The 18,219-nt window shown below is 41.2% G+C and overlaps 1 protein-coding gene across 1 annotated transcript in view; it reads left to right on the top strand.

Annotated features, from left to right (window-relative positions):
• The first annotated feature begins 1,455 nt into the window (after window positions 1-1,455).
• Window positions 1,456-18,219, top strand: part of LOC123247316 (acyl-coenzyme A thioesterase THEM5-like) — a 19,645-nt gene continuing 2,881 nt past the window's right edge. The window contains exons 1-5 of the mRNA XM_044676174.1: window positions 1,456-1,623; window positions 3,563-3,764; window positions 9,421-9,559; window positions 15,875-15,985; window positions 16,630-16,754. Of these exons, the coding sequence (XP_044532109.1) occupies window positions 1,474-1,623; window positions 3,563-3,764; window positions 9,421-9,559; window positions 15,875-15,985; window positions 16,630-16,754 (727 nt within the window). The 5' untranslated portion in view covers window positions 1,456-1,473. The remainder of the gene's footprint in view (window positions 1,624-3,562; window positions 3,765-9,420; window positions 9,560-15,874; window positions 15,986-16,629; window positions 16,755-18,219) is intronic.

The raw sequence follows: 18,219 nt of genomic DNA, 5'->3' as shown, positions 1-18,219 counted from the left end.
CAAGAAGTTATAAAACTCTGTATACCTTTTAGCCCAGCAATACCACTATTAGGTTTAGTTCCTAGGATAATCATGGGAAAAGGAAAAGAACTTTTTTTCTACAATTATTTCTAGTATCTCTCTTTGTTTTGTTTTGTTTTTAATTAAAAAACCTCTTACCTTCTGTCTTAGAATCAGTACTGTGTATTGGTTCCAAGGCACAAGAGCAGTAAAAGCTAGGCAATTGGGGTTAAGTGACTTAGGAGCTCTCTTTGTGGTGGCAAAGAACTGGAAATTGAGGGGGTGTCCAAGTTGTAGCATATGAATGTGATGGAACACTACTGCTCCAGAAGAAACAATGAACAGTTTAGTTTTTAAAAACCGTGGAAAGACATTCATGAAAATGAAATGAGAAGAATCAAGAGGACATTATATACAAGAAAAGAAATATTGTTTAAAGTATAGTTCATACATGTATACCAGCAGAGAAAGAACTGGTATAACAGAAATATAGCAAGACATAGCAATAGGTAGGTAGACAGGGAGAGAGACAGAGAGAAAGAGAGACAGAGACAGACAGACAGAGACAGACAGATGGATAGATGGAGAGACAGAGAGAGAGAGATGTGTCAATAATGCTTTCTCTACGACAGGGAGGGGAGGGAGGGCAGGAGATACCTGGGAATTTTAATGTGACAAACAAATATTTTAAAAGAATTGAAAAAATTTTAAACAAATTTAACCAGATTGCACATGATCATTGCCATTTAACAAGCATTTAGGAATAAATTCCCCAAAATGTCAGATAGTTCCTGGCCACAAAGGCAATACTCCACATCACTCCAAACTTTTATAAATATAGTTTTGATTTCTAAGATGTAACACAGCAAGAAAGAGCTAGGTAGCTGAGAGCCAGACCTAGAAAAGGGAAGTCCTAGGTTCACATCTGACCTCAGACACTTCCTTGCTGTGTGATCCTGGGCAAGTTACTTCACTAACTCCCATTGCCTCACCCTTGCCATTCTTCTGCCTTGGATCCAATACTTGGCATTGATTCTGAGATGGAGAGAAAGGTTCTTTTTTTAAAGGTGTAATACAATGAAGTTTGATAAAGCCTGATTTTTTTTGGCATGGTCCTTAAGTCCTTAAACCTAAAAAAAGATGTTAAAGTCTGGACCACGCTTATCCCCTCCAGAAAGAATTTCTGCATTATTTCAGGTTTTTCTCCTAAAGGTCCTAGATGTTGTATTGCAGCAAGATTGCCTGGGATTGTTCCATATTCACTTTCAGACAAGACTGTGCATGCTCCCCTGATGAAATCCATGTTCTCTGTGGTGTAAACTTCTGTCTTTTGGCAGAAGTTTCACTTGGCTGGGAAGCAATTCCATTAGCAACCTCAGCTGATAAAAACTCTGAGTCTCCTCCTCTCCAAAGACTCTCGGAAGAAGTTCTTTCAGACTCCAAACCAGCTACAAGCACACCTGCACCAGGACCATGATGAGACGAAGCCTCTGGCTGGTGCCACGATTTGGATCCTGCAAGGGCCTTCTCGGACCCCCCAGCCTCAGGCCCCAGAGTGTCCTGCACAGACATACACCCAGGCAGGTTCTCGGAACAAGCTTCAGTTCATCCACAGACTCCTTGGTGAGTACTGGGTTCTTTCTCCAAAGTCCCCCATAAATACGTGGGCAGCTCAGACACAGTGGGGTAGGAGATGCTAGAATTCACTCCTCCCTGGCTTTTCCTTCTCGTGACCATGGAGAAGTAAGGTGATATAATGCAAAGAACTCTGACTCAAAAGTCAGTAGATTTTGACTCTCAACTCCAACTCTGATATGTATTAACTACTGGATTATGAGCAAATTATTTCCTTTTTCTAGGCCTTCGTTTCCCCATCTGTAGAATAAAGAGCTTGAACCAAATGATCGCCTTCCAGCTCTAAATCTTGCTCTGTAATGAGAGCTTGCTGACTGATTGACAGCTCCCCAAGGGTTACCTTCTGTGGGGTCCTGATCCCCCCCAGATGTGAGTGTCTTCGACATGGAAACCATTCTGTGTGAAACAAAGAAATCATTTCTATACTGTACTGACTTACCTCTGCTCTGTGCCTGTCATGTCTCCTCTGAAGAATCAAAACTCCTTGAGCTCAGGGAATATCTTCCTTTCATATTTGTATCCCCAGTCTTGGTGCCTTTCACATAATAGGAATGTTTTTGTTTTGTTTTTTTTAATTTTCCACCCTTACCTTCTATCTTGGAATCATTCCAATGATCAGTTCCAAGGGCTAGGCAAGTGGGTTTAAATGACTTGCCTAGGACCACCCAGTTAGGAAGTGACTGATGTCAAATTTTAACCCAGGACCTCCTGTCCCCAGGCCTGGCACTCTATCCATTAAGTCACTTAGCTGCCCCAAAATAGGCATTTGATAACAACTTGGGAATCAATTGAACCTATGAATAAATAGTATGGTGCAAAGAATATTGCACTGAGTTCTAGCAACTGACTCAATGTGTGACCTGGGACAAGTGAATAACCTCTCTGGCCCTCTCTAACATGAGGAGGTAAATCTAGATGAACCCTAATACAATAAAAAAAGGAGCTAATACTGCTGGCTTACAGAATATTCACTTGATCCTCAAAACTGTGAAGTAGGTGTTAGTATTGTCCCCATTTTATAGATGAGGAAACCGAAGTTTAGAGGGAGAAGTTGAGTCTTGTCCAGGGTCACAAAGTTAATAAATGTCTATGGCCAGATTTGATCTTGGGTGCCACTCCAGGTCCAGAACTCTAGTTCTAACATTCCTTGGTAAGTGAAGGGAAAGACGGATCTCTTAAGCGGACCCGCATTAGCCCCAAAGGAAGAATTCTGATTTTTTTTATTCTTCATGGTCCTTGGTGTGGGAAGGTCATGCTGCTGTTACGGATCTGTTCAGCAATGTGAAAAGTACAAGCCTTCTCTCCAAGGGACACGTACGTGTTTAGGTATGTACAGGCTGTCCCGAGCCCCTGGCTTTGGGGCCACTTCGCAGAGGATGCTTTCATTGCAAGGGGAGTTACTGTGCCTCCTGGGAAGTACCACGCAGTGATATTCAGCCAGCCAGAACTGAGCAGGGAGATCTCCTCTGAAGCTGGAGTGGCAATAACCCCAGGGGAAATGGAGGTGGAACAACTCTTTCTCCCTGTTCTGGCAAAGCTGGATTCTTTTTTTCCAGAGGACAACTGGGCCCTTGGCCCAGGAACTATATATCTAGAGATACTGTGATGTGCTGCAAAGAGTACTATATGGAAAGGTCCAACTAGGTTCAAATACTGCCTCTCCTAGGGTTGAGTAATGACTGAAACACATGAAAATGCCCATTTTTCCTTATCTGCAAAATGGGCACAAGATGATCTTTAAGGTCTTTTCAGGTTCTAAATCTAGAATCCTATAAACAATAGATTTCGGGTACTTTTCTTGGAGCAGAGGACAAGAAAAGTAACCAACGGACCTTGGAAATTGATTCCTCTAAGTGACCTCAGCTGTGGGACTTTACCTGGTCTTCTCCCAGGACATTGCACTACTCTGAAACTTGCTTCTTTCTAGATTGCCAGGTTCTGTCCGAAGACTACAGACCTGAAGGATTATGCCCTCCCCAATGCCAGTTGGAGCCCTGACATGATGCGCTTGTATGAGGAGTTTCTAGAAAAGACAAAGGATGGGGAATGGATCAAACTTCCTTCCTTCAAGAGCAATGCTGACCATATCAGAGGTCTGAAGATCCCAATGGGATTAACAACCACAACAAGTGAGTCCTGAATTCTTTCATGCCTCTTCCCAAAACACCTACACAGAGACACAGAGAGACAGAGTCAGAGACACACAGAGAGACAGAGACAGACAGAGAGAAATACACTATTTCCCAGGATGTTTAGAGGTTATATCAATTTCTCACCATTCCTACTCCCAATTCCCCACTTCCATTCAGAATCATACTTAAACTATCTCAGGCCAAGAAACAATGCCTGAAAAGTCTCTTGAAAGGAAGAAAGATGATCTCACTTTCAAGACTGAACAAGAGCATTGTTCTTGGAGTCAGACAACCTAGATGTAAGTCCTGGCTCTCACATGGTGACGATGATGATGACAGCTAACCTTCATACAGATGCTTTAGGATCTATAGGACAGGTTGGTGGTACAATGCATATAGTGCTGAGCCTAGAGTCAGGAGGACCTGGGTTCAAATCCAGCCTCAGACACTTACTATCTGTGTGGCCCTGGGCAAATTGCTTGACTCTGTTTGCCTCAGAAATAGGCTAGAGAAGGAAATGGCAAACCATTACAGTATCTTCACTGAGAAACCCCAAATAGGATCATCAAGTCAGACAAGACTGAAACAACTGAACAACAACAAATTAAGTTTGATAAAATGCTTCATGTATTTTTGATTTCTTATTTCTTATTAAATCTCATTTACTTGTTTGTCTTCATTTTTTTTTAAACTCTTACCTTCCATCTTAGAATCAACACTGTGTATTAGTTCCAAGGCAGAAGAGTGGCCAAGGGCTAAGCAAATGGGATTAAGTGACTTTCCCAGGCTCATATGGCTAGGAAATATTTATCTGAGGCCAGATTTGCATCTCTTGTCTCTGGGCTTGACTCTCAATCCACAGAGTCACCCTGATTTCTTATTTCCTATCAAGTCTTATTTGATCCTCACAATAAACTTAGAAGGTAGGTACCATTATTATCTTCACTTGTACAGATTTAAAAATAAGCCTGGAACAGGTACATGAAGTTTACCCCAGGCAACATTAGAGGAGGATTTCCAGCTAAGGTCTTCCTGGCTCCTAATTCAGTGTTCTATGCACTATACCTTCCAAGCTGCTTGGATGACGCAAGGGGCAAATCACAAAATCTCTCTGGCTCTCAATTTCCTCTTCTATCATATGAGGAAATAATACTTTACTACAGGTCAAGTCTCAACTTCTCTTGTGCTGCCCTCCATTTTTCTCCTCTTTTTGTTTTTGTTTTTGTTTTTTAATTTTAAACCCTTAACTTCTGTGTATTGACTTAGAGGTGGAAGAGTGGTAAGGGTAGGCAATGGGGGTCAAGTGACTTGCCCAGGGTCACACAGTTGCGAAGTGTCTGAGGCCGGATTTGAACCTAGGACCTCCCGTCTCTAGGCCTGGCTCTCAATCCACTGAGCTACCCAGCTGCCCCATTTTTCACCTCTTCTAAATGAAAGCATTGGACCAGCTCTCCCCTAAGAGTAATTTCTAGCTCAGCCACTCTATGACGCTCTCAAAGTTGTCATTAGGATAGCACTTTCTAAACTTGAAAGCGCTATACAAATATGACCCCTGTTTAGGTTCAAGGTTCAGACTAACCTAAACTCTTTAGCTCTAGGATAATCAGTAGGAAAAAGTTTTCCAAATGGGTCAGGCACAAAATATAAAAGAGATGTCACATTGTTTTCCCTCCCAAAAAAGGCAAAATTTCCAAACAGTCCCTCCTTAGCCTTCAGGTGGGCATGTCCCTGCAAGAAATAACCATCTTCCTGAGTACAAGCAAAGCAGTAGTTCTGTTCTTTGATCTTATCAGCAATTCTTTCTTCAGTTATTCCTCCTCACTATGGGAAAATATTCAAAATTAAAATTAAAAATTAAAAAATAATAAAGTAGTTACCAAAAAAATTAATTCTGCTCACCCCACATGAGATTCTCTGCTCCTCTCTGGTCACACTACAGTGCCCAGCGGACTACTAGCTTATATTTACATTTTTTTTTTTAGGATTAGAAAGTTTGACAAGACTGTAGAAAAGAGAATAAGCATTTATTGAGCACCTACAGTTTGTCAGGCACTGTGCTAAGTGCTTTACAAATATTATTTCATTCAATCCTCCCAACAACCTGTGAGGTCCATGCTATTTTTATCCCTATTTTATAGTGGAGGGAACTGAGCCAACAGAGGATAAGTGACTTGCCTAGAGCACACAACGAGTAAGAATATGAGTCAGAATTTGAACTTGGGTCTTCCTGAGTCTGGGCCCAGTGCTCTACTCACTACATTACCCAGCTACCCTGGACTTTAAAGCAATACTTTTGGGGTAAATGGTTTTTACTGGTATTAAGCCTTTGTGAGAGGTGAAGAGGCATTATGACATAGTAGACAGATGCTGGACTTAGAATCAGAATTTGGGTTCAAACCCCATTTTGGATTTTTTTTAGATGTCAAAACCCAGGCCATCGTCAATCCATAAGCATTTATGAAACGCCAACCAAATGCCAGGCCAAAAATTAACTGGTGCCTCCCATATATAAGAATACACAAAATAACTGCCTGCTAGTTTGGAGATTCCCAGCTGCGAAAAGGGTTTGTGAGCAGCTCTAAGTAGAAGGATATGCTTGAACTAAGTCTTGAAGGAAGTGAATATTATATGGAGCAAGAGGAAAAGGGAGGAAGCATATTCCAGGCCAGGGACAGCCAGTACAAAGACAGAGATAAGAGATGGAGCATTTTGCACAAAGAACAGGAATAAGGCCAATTTAGCCAGACCATGGTGTTCAGAAAGAGGAATGATGTGTAACAAGGCTAGAAAAGTGAGGCCTTCAAGGGCTTTAAATGTCAATCAAAGGAGTTTACATTCCATCCTCGAGACAGAAAGGAGCCGATCGAATATATTAAATCAGGGGGGTAACATGGTAAGACCTAAACTTATAAAAAATCCTTTTGGCAACATGTGGAGGCTGCACGGAAAAGGGCAGAGACTCAAGGCAAAGAGATCAGTCAGGAAGCTATTATAGTAATCCAGCTGTTGTTTTCAGTCCTGTCCCACTCTTCATGACCCCATTTGGGATTTTCTCAGCAAAGAGACTGGGGTGCTTTGCATTTCCTTCTCCAGCTCATTTGACAGATGAGAAAACTGAGGCAAAAAGGGTCACACAGTTGCTAAATATCTGAGGCCAGATTTGAACTCAGGAAGGTAAGTCTTTCTGACTCCAGGTCTGGCAACTCTACCCACTTTGATATTTTGGATTGCAATAATCCAAGTAAGAGGAAAATGAGGGTCTGCTCTAGAATGATGGCTGAGATAGTGAGGAGAGGTTGGATTTGAGAGGTATTGGGGAGGTAGAAACAATATTTAACAAGCGATTGGATATGTGAGGTGAGGGAGAATGGAACATTGAGGATAAACTCCTTTTGTGCCTCAGACAACTCCCTTGTATTTATCTACTAAGTCTTAGACCAATTGCTAGTCATCGATGAAATCATAGATTCTTTGAATATGCAGGTGACAGATGAGAAAATCAAGGCTCGGGAAGATTGGTTAAGCCACTTGCACCCAAATCACACAGTTATTAGACTTAGATGATTAGAGTTAGAAGGAACTTTCCAATCCCTTCATTTTATAAATAAACTGAGATATAGAAAATGTCTGTAACTCTCAAAGGCATAAAGCCATGTCATGGCAGACTATTGCTTAGAACCTGAGTTTCCTGAGCCCAACCCGATGCAGCTCCCTCTGCACTTGGTTTGAATCCAGTTCTTTCTAACTCCAACTTGAATGTAACTTCCACCATCCAAAGCACTGAGTTGGTTGGTTGTTGTCCTTTTTCCTTGAAGAGGACCAAAATGGCGTCACTGGTGATGTCTTTGGACTCGTGCATAGACTGGATTGAAGTGAGGTATAGTTATACAGAGCCATCGACCTCACTCTCTCTTCCAGAGCCATCCAAGTCCAGAGGCAGGACGAAAGGCGAGGACAATTGGCATCCACTGAGATGTAGTGGATGACCTTGGCTTCTTCCATGGCTGCTCAAGCTCTAAGTGCTCTTCAGCACCTGCTTCAGCTGCCTTTATGTCCATTGGGGAGGAAAGTGTCTTCATCTGCCCCTTTCACCCAGGAAAGTCTCCAAATGGCTGGTGTCGACACCTCCTTAATTTGCCAACAGGTTTAAGATCTGTCACTTACCTTCAACCTGGTTTAACTTGTCTGCCAAGACGGTTTCCTGGGGTGTTGCCACTCGTGCATGCTAAAGCTTCTTGAAGTCACAGATGAAAGCTAGGTGGCAGGTATACCAAAGGAAGAAAGTCCTCGAAAGGGGCTCAGCAAGCCCTTACTCCGGAGGTACTAGTCTTCCCTGAACACCTCAAACACCCCATGGCACTAAGTCCTCATCAAATATTCATTGGATTGAAGGGGCAGCTGGGTGGCTCAGTAGATTGAGAGCCAGGCCTAGAGATGAGAGGTCCTGGGTTCAAATCTGACCTCAGACACTTCCTAGCTGGGTGACCCTGGGCAAGTCACTTAACCCCCATTGCCTAACCCTTACTACTCTTCTGCCGTGGAACCAATGCACAGTATTGATTCCAAGAAAGAAAGTAAGGGTTTAAAAAAATGTTTTGGATTGAATATGCATTGTATTTTATTAATCTCTTCTGAGTTATGTTCCTTTATAGACCTTTTAGGGCTTCTTTCCTTGCAAGTATCTTATATCCATCACACTGAGAGTTCTTGGAGTTGAACATCAGTCTCCCCTCTCAAACTAGAGGTTTCATGGGCAGCGACCATTCCCCATCCTCCCATCAATCTTTTAGGAGTTCTTTTCACCATAACATGGGAAGAGAAGTTGTTGTTCAGTTATTTCAGTCTTATCCAACTTTTCATGACCCCATTGGGGTTTTCTAGCAAAAATACTGAACTGGTTTGCCATTTCCTCCTTCAAATCATTTTACAGATGAGGAAACTAAAGCAAACAAGATTGAGTAACTTGCCCAGGGTCACACATGTAGTAAGTATCTGAGACCACATTTGAACTCGGGTCTTTCTGGCCCAGGGCTATCCATTGTGCCATCTAGCTGTGATGGCATAATAATGGCAAGTGCATTCACTTTAGAGTACAATGCTTAGGCACCCCTTGTGGGATCTTGGGTAAATTTTTTTCCTCTAAGCTAAATGATTTCTTAATTCTTCACCAGCCCTCATTTCTATGATCCGAAGATCTTACCAAGGTCATGATCATGTTTCTCCTAAAAGCCTGAAGGTTCCCAGGGTGATCTCCAAGTATTTTTCAAACCTTCTCCAGGATTCTACCTACATATAAAGCAGGGATTCTTGATCTTTCTTGTGTCATAGATCTCCTTTGAAATCTGATGAAGCCTATGGATCCATTTTCAGAATTTTTTTAAATCCATAACTAACTGGAGAATTTTAATTCATAGTTTTTAATTTAATAAATTTCAGGTAGAGAAATAAAATGTAATTTATTTTCCATCCAAATTCATAGATCCTATGAAATCAATCCATAGACTCCTAAGGGGATTCCGTGAACCCCAAGAGCCCTTCATGTAGAACTCCAGTCCACAAGATGAATATCTGAATCCTCTCCCTCTTCCCCTGTCCTCACAGAAACATCTTTTTTTTTCCCCTCTGTGTCCCTTTTACATTTCTTCTCTCCCAGGCAAAGAAGATGGCCGCCTTTTTACCCGATTCCTTGAAAAGGAAGGACAAGGCTATGAGTATGTCATTTTTTTCAATCCATCCAAGAAGAAGTCAGTCTGTTTGTTCCAGCCAGGCCCCTACCTGGAAGGTGCTCCAGGGTAAGAAAATGGGAAGGACTAGTAGTCTCCAATTTTGTCATTTGATTTTTGAGGGCAGGCTGGTTCTGTGAGACTAAAGGGGTGCTCCCCAGAGTTAGGGGGCCTAGAAGTCAGCCAACATTCATTCAGAAAATGTGTATTAATAACCTACTTTGCACAAAGTACTAGTTTAGAGGCTGTGGCCCTAGCTCAGAACTAGACAACTAGGTGGCAAAGTGACCCAGAGTAAGGAAACCCTTATTCCAATTTATTACCAACTGTGTGCTCTTGGACAAGACACTTAACCCCTATTTGCCTCCGTTTCCTCTACTATAAAATAGAGATAATAATAGCACCAATTTCACAGGGCTGTTGTAAGGATCAAATGAGGCAATATTACTAAAGCTCTTAGCTTAGTGCATCCTCTACAAATGCCAACTATTGTTACTATTATTACCTTTGAAGGCTATAAGACATTTCTAGAATCAATAGAAATGGGAAAAAATAGAGAGATATTCTTAAAGCTAACAAGTTCTCTAGAACTCTAACCAGCCTCAGTGCTTGCTTTTCTGGTGCTCTACCCATATTCCTACCTAATCATTGTCCCTTCCCAGGTGTTACAGCCACAGTAAAAAAATAACAAATAATCAAGTGGGGAAAGTCTTTAAATTCCAAGGTTTTTATTAGTTATGGGTTAAGCCCTGTGCTAGAAGGAGGAATCAAAAGGCCAAAGATTCCACAGCCTCTTCCTGGAAACCCTCCAAAACCTGTTCCCCCTCCCACCTTTCCAGTCCATTTATACCTATTCTTATATCTAATGGCACCAACCTTCTTGCTGTAGATATTCCATTTCCCAAGTGTTTTCTTTTCTTTTTTTTAATCCTTATCTTCCATCTTAAAATAAATATGAATATTGGTTTCAAGTCAGAAGAGTGGTAAGAGCTAGGTAATGGAGGTTAAGTGACTTGCCCAGTGCCACACAGCTAGGAAGTATCTGAGGTTAGATTGAACCCAGGACCTTCCATATCTAGGGCTAGCTCTCAATCCACTGAGCCACCTAGCTGCCCCCGATCCAAGTGTTTTCATTGACTCATACCTGGAATTCTCTCCCTCCTCATCTTTACTTCCTGACTTCTTAAAAATCTTACCTATAATCCTACCTTTTTCAGAAAATCTTTCATGATCCCCCCTTAATTCTACTGCGTTCATTCTCTTTATTATTTCTGACTGACTCTTTCTATATCTTATTTGAACATAACTGTTTCTTGTTGTCTCCCTTATCAGATTGTGAGCTCCCTGAGGGCAGGGACTCATATTTCTTCAGATGCCCAGGATTTTGCACAATGCAAAAGCATCAGATTTGCTTAATAAATGCTTTTTTTTACCAATTACATGTAATAACAAATGTCCACATGTTTTCCAAAGTTATATGATCCCAATTATCTCCCTTGCTCCCTTCACTCCCCCTACTTGGGGATGGTAAACAATTTGATATGGGTTACACATGTATTATCAGGCAAAACATTTCCATAGTGTTCATTTTTTCAAATAAATAATCATATAAAAACCCCAAGTAAACAAGTAAAAAGTAGTATGCATCAATCTATATTCCAATTCCAATTGTTCTTTGTCTGGAGGTAGATAGCATTCTTTCTCATAAGTCCCTCAGAATTGACCTGGATCATTGTATTGCTGAGAGTAGCTAAATCTGTCACAGTTGATTATTCCACAATATTGTTATTACTGTGTACTATGCTCTCTTGGTTCTGCTTATTTCACTCTGCATCAATTCATGAAGATCTTTCCAGCTCTTTCTGAAATCATCCTTTTCATTATTCCTTATAGCACAATAGTATTCCATCACTATCACATGCCACAATTTGCTCAGTCATTCCCCAGTTGATGGACATCCCCCTCAATTTCCAATTCTTTGCTACCACAAAAAGAGCAGCTATAAATATTACTGTAAAAATAGGTCCTTTCCCCTCCCCCCTTTTTAAAATCTCTTTGGGATACAGACCTAGTAGTGGTTTTACTGGATCAAAGGGTCTGCATTGTTTTATAGTCCTTTGGGCATAGTTCCAAATTGCACTCCAGAATGGTTGGATCAGTTCATAACTCCACCAGCAATGCATCAGTGTCCCAATTTTGCCCCACCCTTTCCAATATTTATCACTTTCCTTTACTGTCATATTGGCCAATCTGAGAGGAATGATGTGGTACTTCAGGAGATGACTCCACAGACTAATGGAGAAAGGGAGCACAGGCATGGTGGTTAGAACCCAGAGGAAGAGCCTCCCCAAATATTATATCTTTTCCTCTGGGAGGAACAGAGCCCAAGAGCTTTGAGAGTTGGGGTAAGGAATAGTCTTGTGTCCAAAGAAAACATCATAAAATTCTTCATAAACTGTGTGACCCTGGGCAAGTCACTTGACCGCCATTGCCCACCCTTACCAGTCTTCCACCAAGGAGCCAATACACAGAAGTTAAGGGTTTAAAAAAATTCTTCATAAAAAGTTTTAGGCTGTGGTTTCCATTCTATCGACTAGGAGAGCCCCCATTAAGCCTGGTCAATAACCATATCAGTTGCCTCCCCAGCCCCAGCACAGCCCATTTTACTGGTTCCTCCTTACTCTCCCTTCTCCTGTTGTTGACTGGGAATAGGCATAGGAAACCTTTTGAGGCTGGAAAATGGTTATACCCATCCTCAATAGAATGGTATAATGAAAAGAACTAAAAAAGACCTGGGTTCCATTCACAACTTTGTCAATTATTACCTTGGTGACCACAGGCAAGTGGTCTCTTTCTTCTTCTATAAAATTAAAGGACTCTAAGGTCCCACCAGCTTTAAGACTTTGTAGTGCCATCAGAAAACATGGAGTAGCTCAACCTGTTGGAAGAGATTGTCCTCTTCTCATTTTAGTGATGATTACTCCTTAACAGTTTATGTATATTTATTAATATTTATAAATGAATATTTAATTTATTTTTCTTTAATATTTATTAAATGTTTTCATTTGCATTTCTCCAATCAAGAGGGATTTAGAACATTTTTTCATATGATTATTGATATCTTTGATTTCTTCATCTGAAAACTGCCTATTCATATTCTTTGACCATTTGACAATTGGGGAATGATTTGAATTCTTATAAATTTGACTTAGTTCTCTATACATTTCAGAAATTAGACCTTTATCAGAGAGATTTGTTTTAAATTTTTTCCCAGTTTGTTGTTTCCCTTCTAATCTTAGTTGCTTTCATTTTGTTTGTACAAAAACTTGTTAATTTAATACAATCAAAATTAATCATTTTTTATCTTATGATGTTTTCTATCTCTTGTATATAAATTCTTCCCTTCTCCATTGGTCTGAAAGGTAAACTATTCTTTGTTCCCCTAATTTACTTGTAATATCACCCTTTAGGTCTAAATCATATACTCATTTTTATTTATCTTAGTGTGTGAAATATTGGGTGTGTAAAGGGTGTGAGATATTGATCTATACCTAATTTTTACCAGCAATTTTTGTCAAATAGTGAGTTCTTATCCCAAAAGCTGGGATCTTTGGGTTTATCAAACACTAGATTGCTGAGGTCATTTACTCCCAATCTGTTCCATTGATCTACTTCTTAGCCAGCACCAGACTATTTTGATGGATAATTGTTTTATAGTACAGGTTGAGATCTGGTCCTGCTAGGCCACCTTCCTTCACTTTTTTTTTTCATTAATTCCTTTGGTATTCCCGATCTTTCATCCTTCTAGATGAATTTTGTTCTTTTTTCTAGTTCCATAAAATGTAATAAATGCTCATTGAGGGGTACTAGGTAGCACAGTGGATAGAATGTCAGGCCCAGAGTTGGGAGGGCCTGGGATCAAATATAGCCTCAGACACTTCCTAGCTGTGTGACTTGGACAGGTCACAATACCAGTTGCCTAGCCCTTACCATTCTTCTCCCTTGGAACTGGCACTTAGTATCTGTTCTAAGACACAAGATAAGAGGGTTTTTTAAATTGGTAAATAAATGCTTTTTGACAAAACTACTAGGGAAAGGATAAGACACCATGTACAATATGACAGGGACAAAAGAGAAGTTGTGTGGTCATTTGCACTCACCTAAAAGTGCTCTAGAAAAATTGGAAGGAGAAGGAGTAGTTTACTTTCAGTAGTGATAGGGATCAAGCCAAACTGAGAACTTCTTCCTAGAAGAATTGAGCCTGAAAGGAAGAGAAGGAGTTTCAATAGGCAGAGATGAGAAGGAAATATATTCCAGGCATGAAAGATAGCTTTCTTGAAATTAGAAACAGGAAAGAACAACACAGGATTTAGAAGTAGCCCATTTTCTCTGGAATTTCAAGTAAACAAATGAAAGACAATTGCTAGCATTTATATAGCACTTTAAGGTTTACGAAGTGCTATACAAATGTTATCTCAGTTGGTCCATATAGAAACTCTTTACTATTGCTAACCCCATTTTTACAGATGAGGTAACTGAGGCTGAGAAAGGTTAAGTGATTTGACCGGGGACATCCAACTAGTGTCTGAAGTAGGGTTTGAATTCTGTCTCCCTGATTCCAAGTCCATCATTCTTACCCACCGTGCCACCGAGCTAGAAAGAGAGGGAAGAAGAGAAATAGGAAGGAAGGAGGGAGGGAAGAAGGGATGCTGGAAGAAGGAAGGAAGAAAGAGAGGAAGAAGGGAGAGAGGAAGGAAAGGAGGAAAGAAAAAAGAAAAAGAGAGAGGAGAGAGAAGGAAGAAGGGAGGGAGGGAGGAAAAAAGGAAGGAAGGGAGAGAAGAAAGAGTGCATTTATATTAAGTGCTGGGCACTTACAAAGCACTTTGCTAGGCAAATAAAAAGACAGAAATAATCCCTGATGTCAAGAAGCTCACATTCTAATGGGGAAGGCAACATATGTAAGAGGCTTCAGTTATAAGACAAATGGAAAAGCCTCTGGTTCTTAGAAACAGCAAATAGTAATGGATCTTTTTATGGCATTTCCAATGATAGAATTAAATCTACTTCTGATGTTGAACCATTTGACAATGTCAGAGACATTGGAGTCATAGAGTTCTTAAGTATTTAATAACAGTGGCTACTGAGATGGCAGACACTACCTGCTAGGGCATCTAGGTGGCACAGTGGAGTTAGGAAGACTCATTCTTCTGAGTTCAAATCCAGCCTCACACTCTTACTAACTGTGAAATCCAGAGCAAGTCATTTAACCCTGTCTGCCTCAGTTTCCTCATCTGTCAAATGAGCTGGAGAAGGAAATGGCAAAACACTCCAGTATCTGTGCCAAGAAAACTCCAAAATGAGCCCATGAAAAATTGAAGATGATTAAACAGCCATGGGGGGGGCAGTAACTTTAGAGCAGTGGTTCCCAAACTTTTTTGGCCTACCGCCCCCTTTCCAGAAAAAATATGACTTAGCCCCCTGGAAATTAATTTTTTTTAAATTTTAATAGCAATTAATAGGAAAGATTAATGCACCTGTGGCCATCAACGCCTCCCTGGATCGCTGCAGCACCCACCAGGGGGCGGTGGCGCCCACTTTGGGAATCACTGCTTTAGAAGCTGAAGAAGCAATTGCCAGGTCACATCTCCACAGAGGTTAGTTCCCAAGATGGTGGTCTGGATTCTGGGCTAGTAGCAAGATAGAGCTGATAGATAGAGTCTGGGGGTCACTGCCAAGATCTAGAGATCTTGAACTGACCTGCCTACCCATTGCAATTGGTTAGCAGTCAGAGTTGAGGGTTAGAAGCAGTTAGAAGAAAAGTCCTTTCTCCAATGTGATCAATCCCCTCTATGGAGGGGAATGGTGTAAAATATGGCTAGAATGATAGGCTTAACCTCAGCATTAAATCTGAGAAGTCCTATTTTATCCTCTCATCTAGGCAATAGAGAAATGCAAAATAAATAATTTTGATTATGTTAAATTAAAAGGTTTTTGTACAAAGAGAATCAGTAAAATTATTTGGCTACCTACTCCAAACCTTCTTTTCTCTCTTTAAACTATGTACACTCCTTCATCCTTGTCTTCCAACAAAGGACTATTCATCACCAGCTCCTTCTCCCGAATTCTACACTTTTTAAAAAAACCATTACCTTCTGTTTTAGAGTTGACATGGTGTATCTATTCCAAGACAGAAGAGCAGTAAGGGTTAGGCAATGGGGGTTAAATGAGACTTGCCTAGTATCCCACAGCTAGGAAGTGTCTGAGGTCAGATTTGAAAACAGAACCTCCCATCTATAGGTTCTTAATCCATTGAACCTCCCAGCTGCCCTCTAATTCTATACTTCCCTGGATCTTCCACTCATCATCTCCCCATCCCCTCCTCAGATTTGCCCATGGTGGAGCTCTGGTTGCATTGGTAGACGAGACATTTTCTAAAACTGCATACTTGTTGGGCCATGGATTATTCACTATAAATCTCAACATCAAGTTTAAAAAGTAAGTACCAATCCTTGAGTCAGAAAGGTGAGGTCTTTGTGGTCTGTCCAGCTGGCTTTCCATCCTGGCTTGATACTGGGAAAGCTTGAGAAAGCAATAGTGGGTAGTAGAAAGAGTATGAGATTTGGCTGTGCTCTGTTGTGTGAACTTGGGGCTCTCAACAACCTCAGCTCTAAATTTAGGGGGTTAGGCTTGAAGATCTCTACGGTTTGTTCCAATTCCAAACCCTGTGGTCCATTTTAAGTTCTAAGAACTTGGACAAATCACTCTACTTGGCTGAACATCAGACCCCGAAACTATGTAAATATGTAATGTAAAAAAAAATACCACGTAAATATGAATTATTGTAGGAAAAGAAAGAGACCAGCTTGGGGCAATCATCCCTTCCCTCAAACGCTAGGATGAGTCTGAGAGCATACCATGAACAAAAAGTCTGAGATTAGGAAAATGGAGGAGAGGATCACTTGAGGGAAAAGTCATGGAGATCAGAGGGAAGCATCATAGGGAGAGACAGGCCATGGATTGCAGGTGCTAAATGACCCCCAACTATCTTTGTGTCCTAAGGAACCAAGTTCTTAACTCCAAAGTGCAGCCCCATCCAGGGTCTCGGGGAACTTAGGACTGATTTTTATTTCTTTCCTTAGCCTGATCCCTGTGGGCTCTGTGGCCCTGCTAAATGTTCAATTAGAGAAAATAGAAGACCAGAAGATGTTCCTATCCTGCATTGCCCAGAGCCCTGACCAGCAAGTGCTCTTTGCAAAGGTTTCAGGTAAAGAGAATATCAGCATCTCATCTTGGCCTCCAACCCACTCTTCCTTCCTTCCTACTTCTCACCTACCTCCTCTTTGGGAACTGAGCTAGAAGGAATAGGTGCTTTACAGAGCATGCAAACAGTCTTGAGTTTGTTGTGAAGAGTCTGGAAACCAGGAAAGGTCACTGAGGTATAAACTTTAGCTTTTCTGGTGCTCTTTCCCCAGGGCAGCTAAAATGGCACAGTAGATAGATAGAGTGCCAAATCTGAAATCTGAAAGACTCATCAGCCTGAATTCAATCTAGCCTCGGACACTACTCTGTGACCCTAACCAGGCAAGTCACTTAATTCTGCTTGCCTCAGTTTCCTTATTTGTATAATGAACTGGAAAAGGAAATGGCAAACAAAGAAAACCCCAAATGGGGTCGTGAAGATTGGACATGTCTCAAATAACAACAACAACAAAGGACTATCTCCATGTTGGACAGCTCGTCAGAATCCATCAAGGGCAAGCAATCATATGAAGAAAAAGGGTCTCTTTATAGGAAAAGAGGGCTGAGAGACATCAAAGAAGAGGAGAGGGACTGGGGAACACCGGTAGAGATGAGGCCATGTGGTAGGTACAGTGGGAAAGTTGCTAGATTTAGAATTGGAAGAGGGCTTGAGTTTGATTCTGGTCTCTGCCACTCATCACCTGGGTGACCTTATGTTAAATCACTTAACATTTCTCATCCTTGATGTCATATCAAACTCCTAAGGAAGGGGTTGAGGAGAGGATAGAACAGACATTTCTAAGGTCAGCATTATCCTCAGCTCTCTACCCCATAAACACAATCAGCTGACAAATCTTCTCATTTCTACTTCCACCTCTCCCCTGTCCAACCCCTTTTCTCCACTCACACAGCCACCACCTGAGCTCAGGCTCTCAAATCAACTCTTGCTTAGATTTTCTTAATATCCTCCTGATTCATTTGTCTCCTTACCTCACTTTTTTCCTCACTCCAAACTATCTTTCACACTGCTGCCAAAGTGACTTTCCTTAAGCACAGATCTAACCATGTCATTCCTCCACTCAATGTGGCTCTTGTGCCTCCTACACCTCTAGGATTTTGCTTGTTTCACTTTTTTTATCCTTATCTTCTGTCTTAGGATATCAGTTTTAAGGCAAAAGGGCAAGGACTAGGCAATCAGGTTAAATGACTTGCCTAGGGTCACACAGCTAGGAAGTATCCAAGGCCAGATTTAAACCCAGGTCCTTGACTCCAGGCCTGACAATCTATCCACTGTGCTATCTAGTTGCCCCCTTGTTAGCTTTTAAAGCCCTTCACAGTCTAGCCCCAACCCATCTTTCAAGCCTCATTGTACATTACTATCCCTTTTGAATCCTATGACCCAGCCAAACTGACTTTCATCTCTGTTCCTCACAGTGTTCTCTCTCTCTCTCTCTCTCTCTCTCTCTCTCTCTCTCTCTCTCTCTTTCTCT

This window comes from Gracilinanus agilis, chromosome 4 (genome assembly GCF_016433145.1).
Source record: "Gracilinanus agilis isolate LMUSP501 chromosome 4, AgileGrace, whole genome shotgun sequence".
Lineage (NCBI taxonomy): Eukaryota > Metazoa > Chordata > Mammalia > Didelphimorphia > Didelphidae > Gracilinanus > Gracilinanus agilis.
This window is presented reverse-complemented; position numbering and strand designations above follow the sequence as displayed.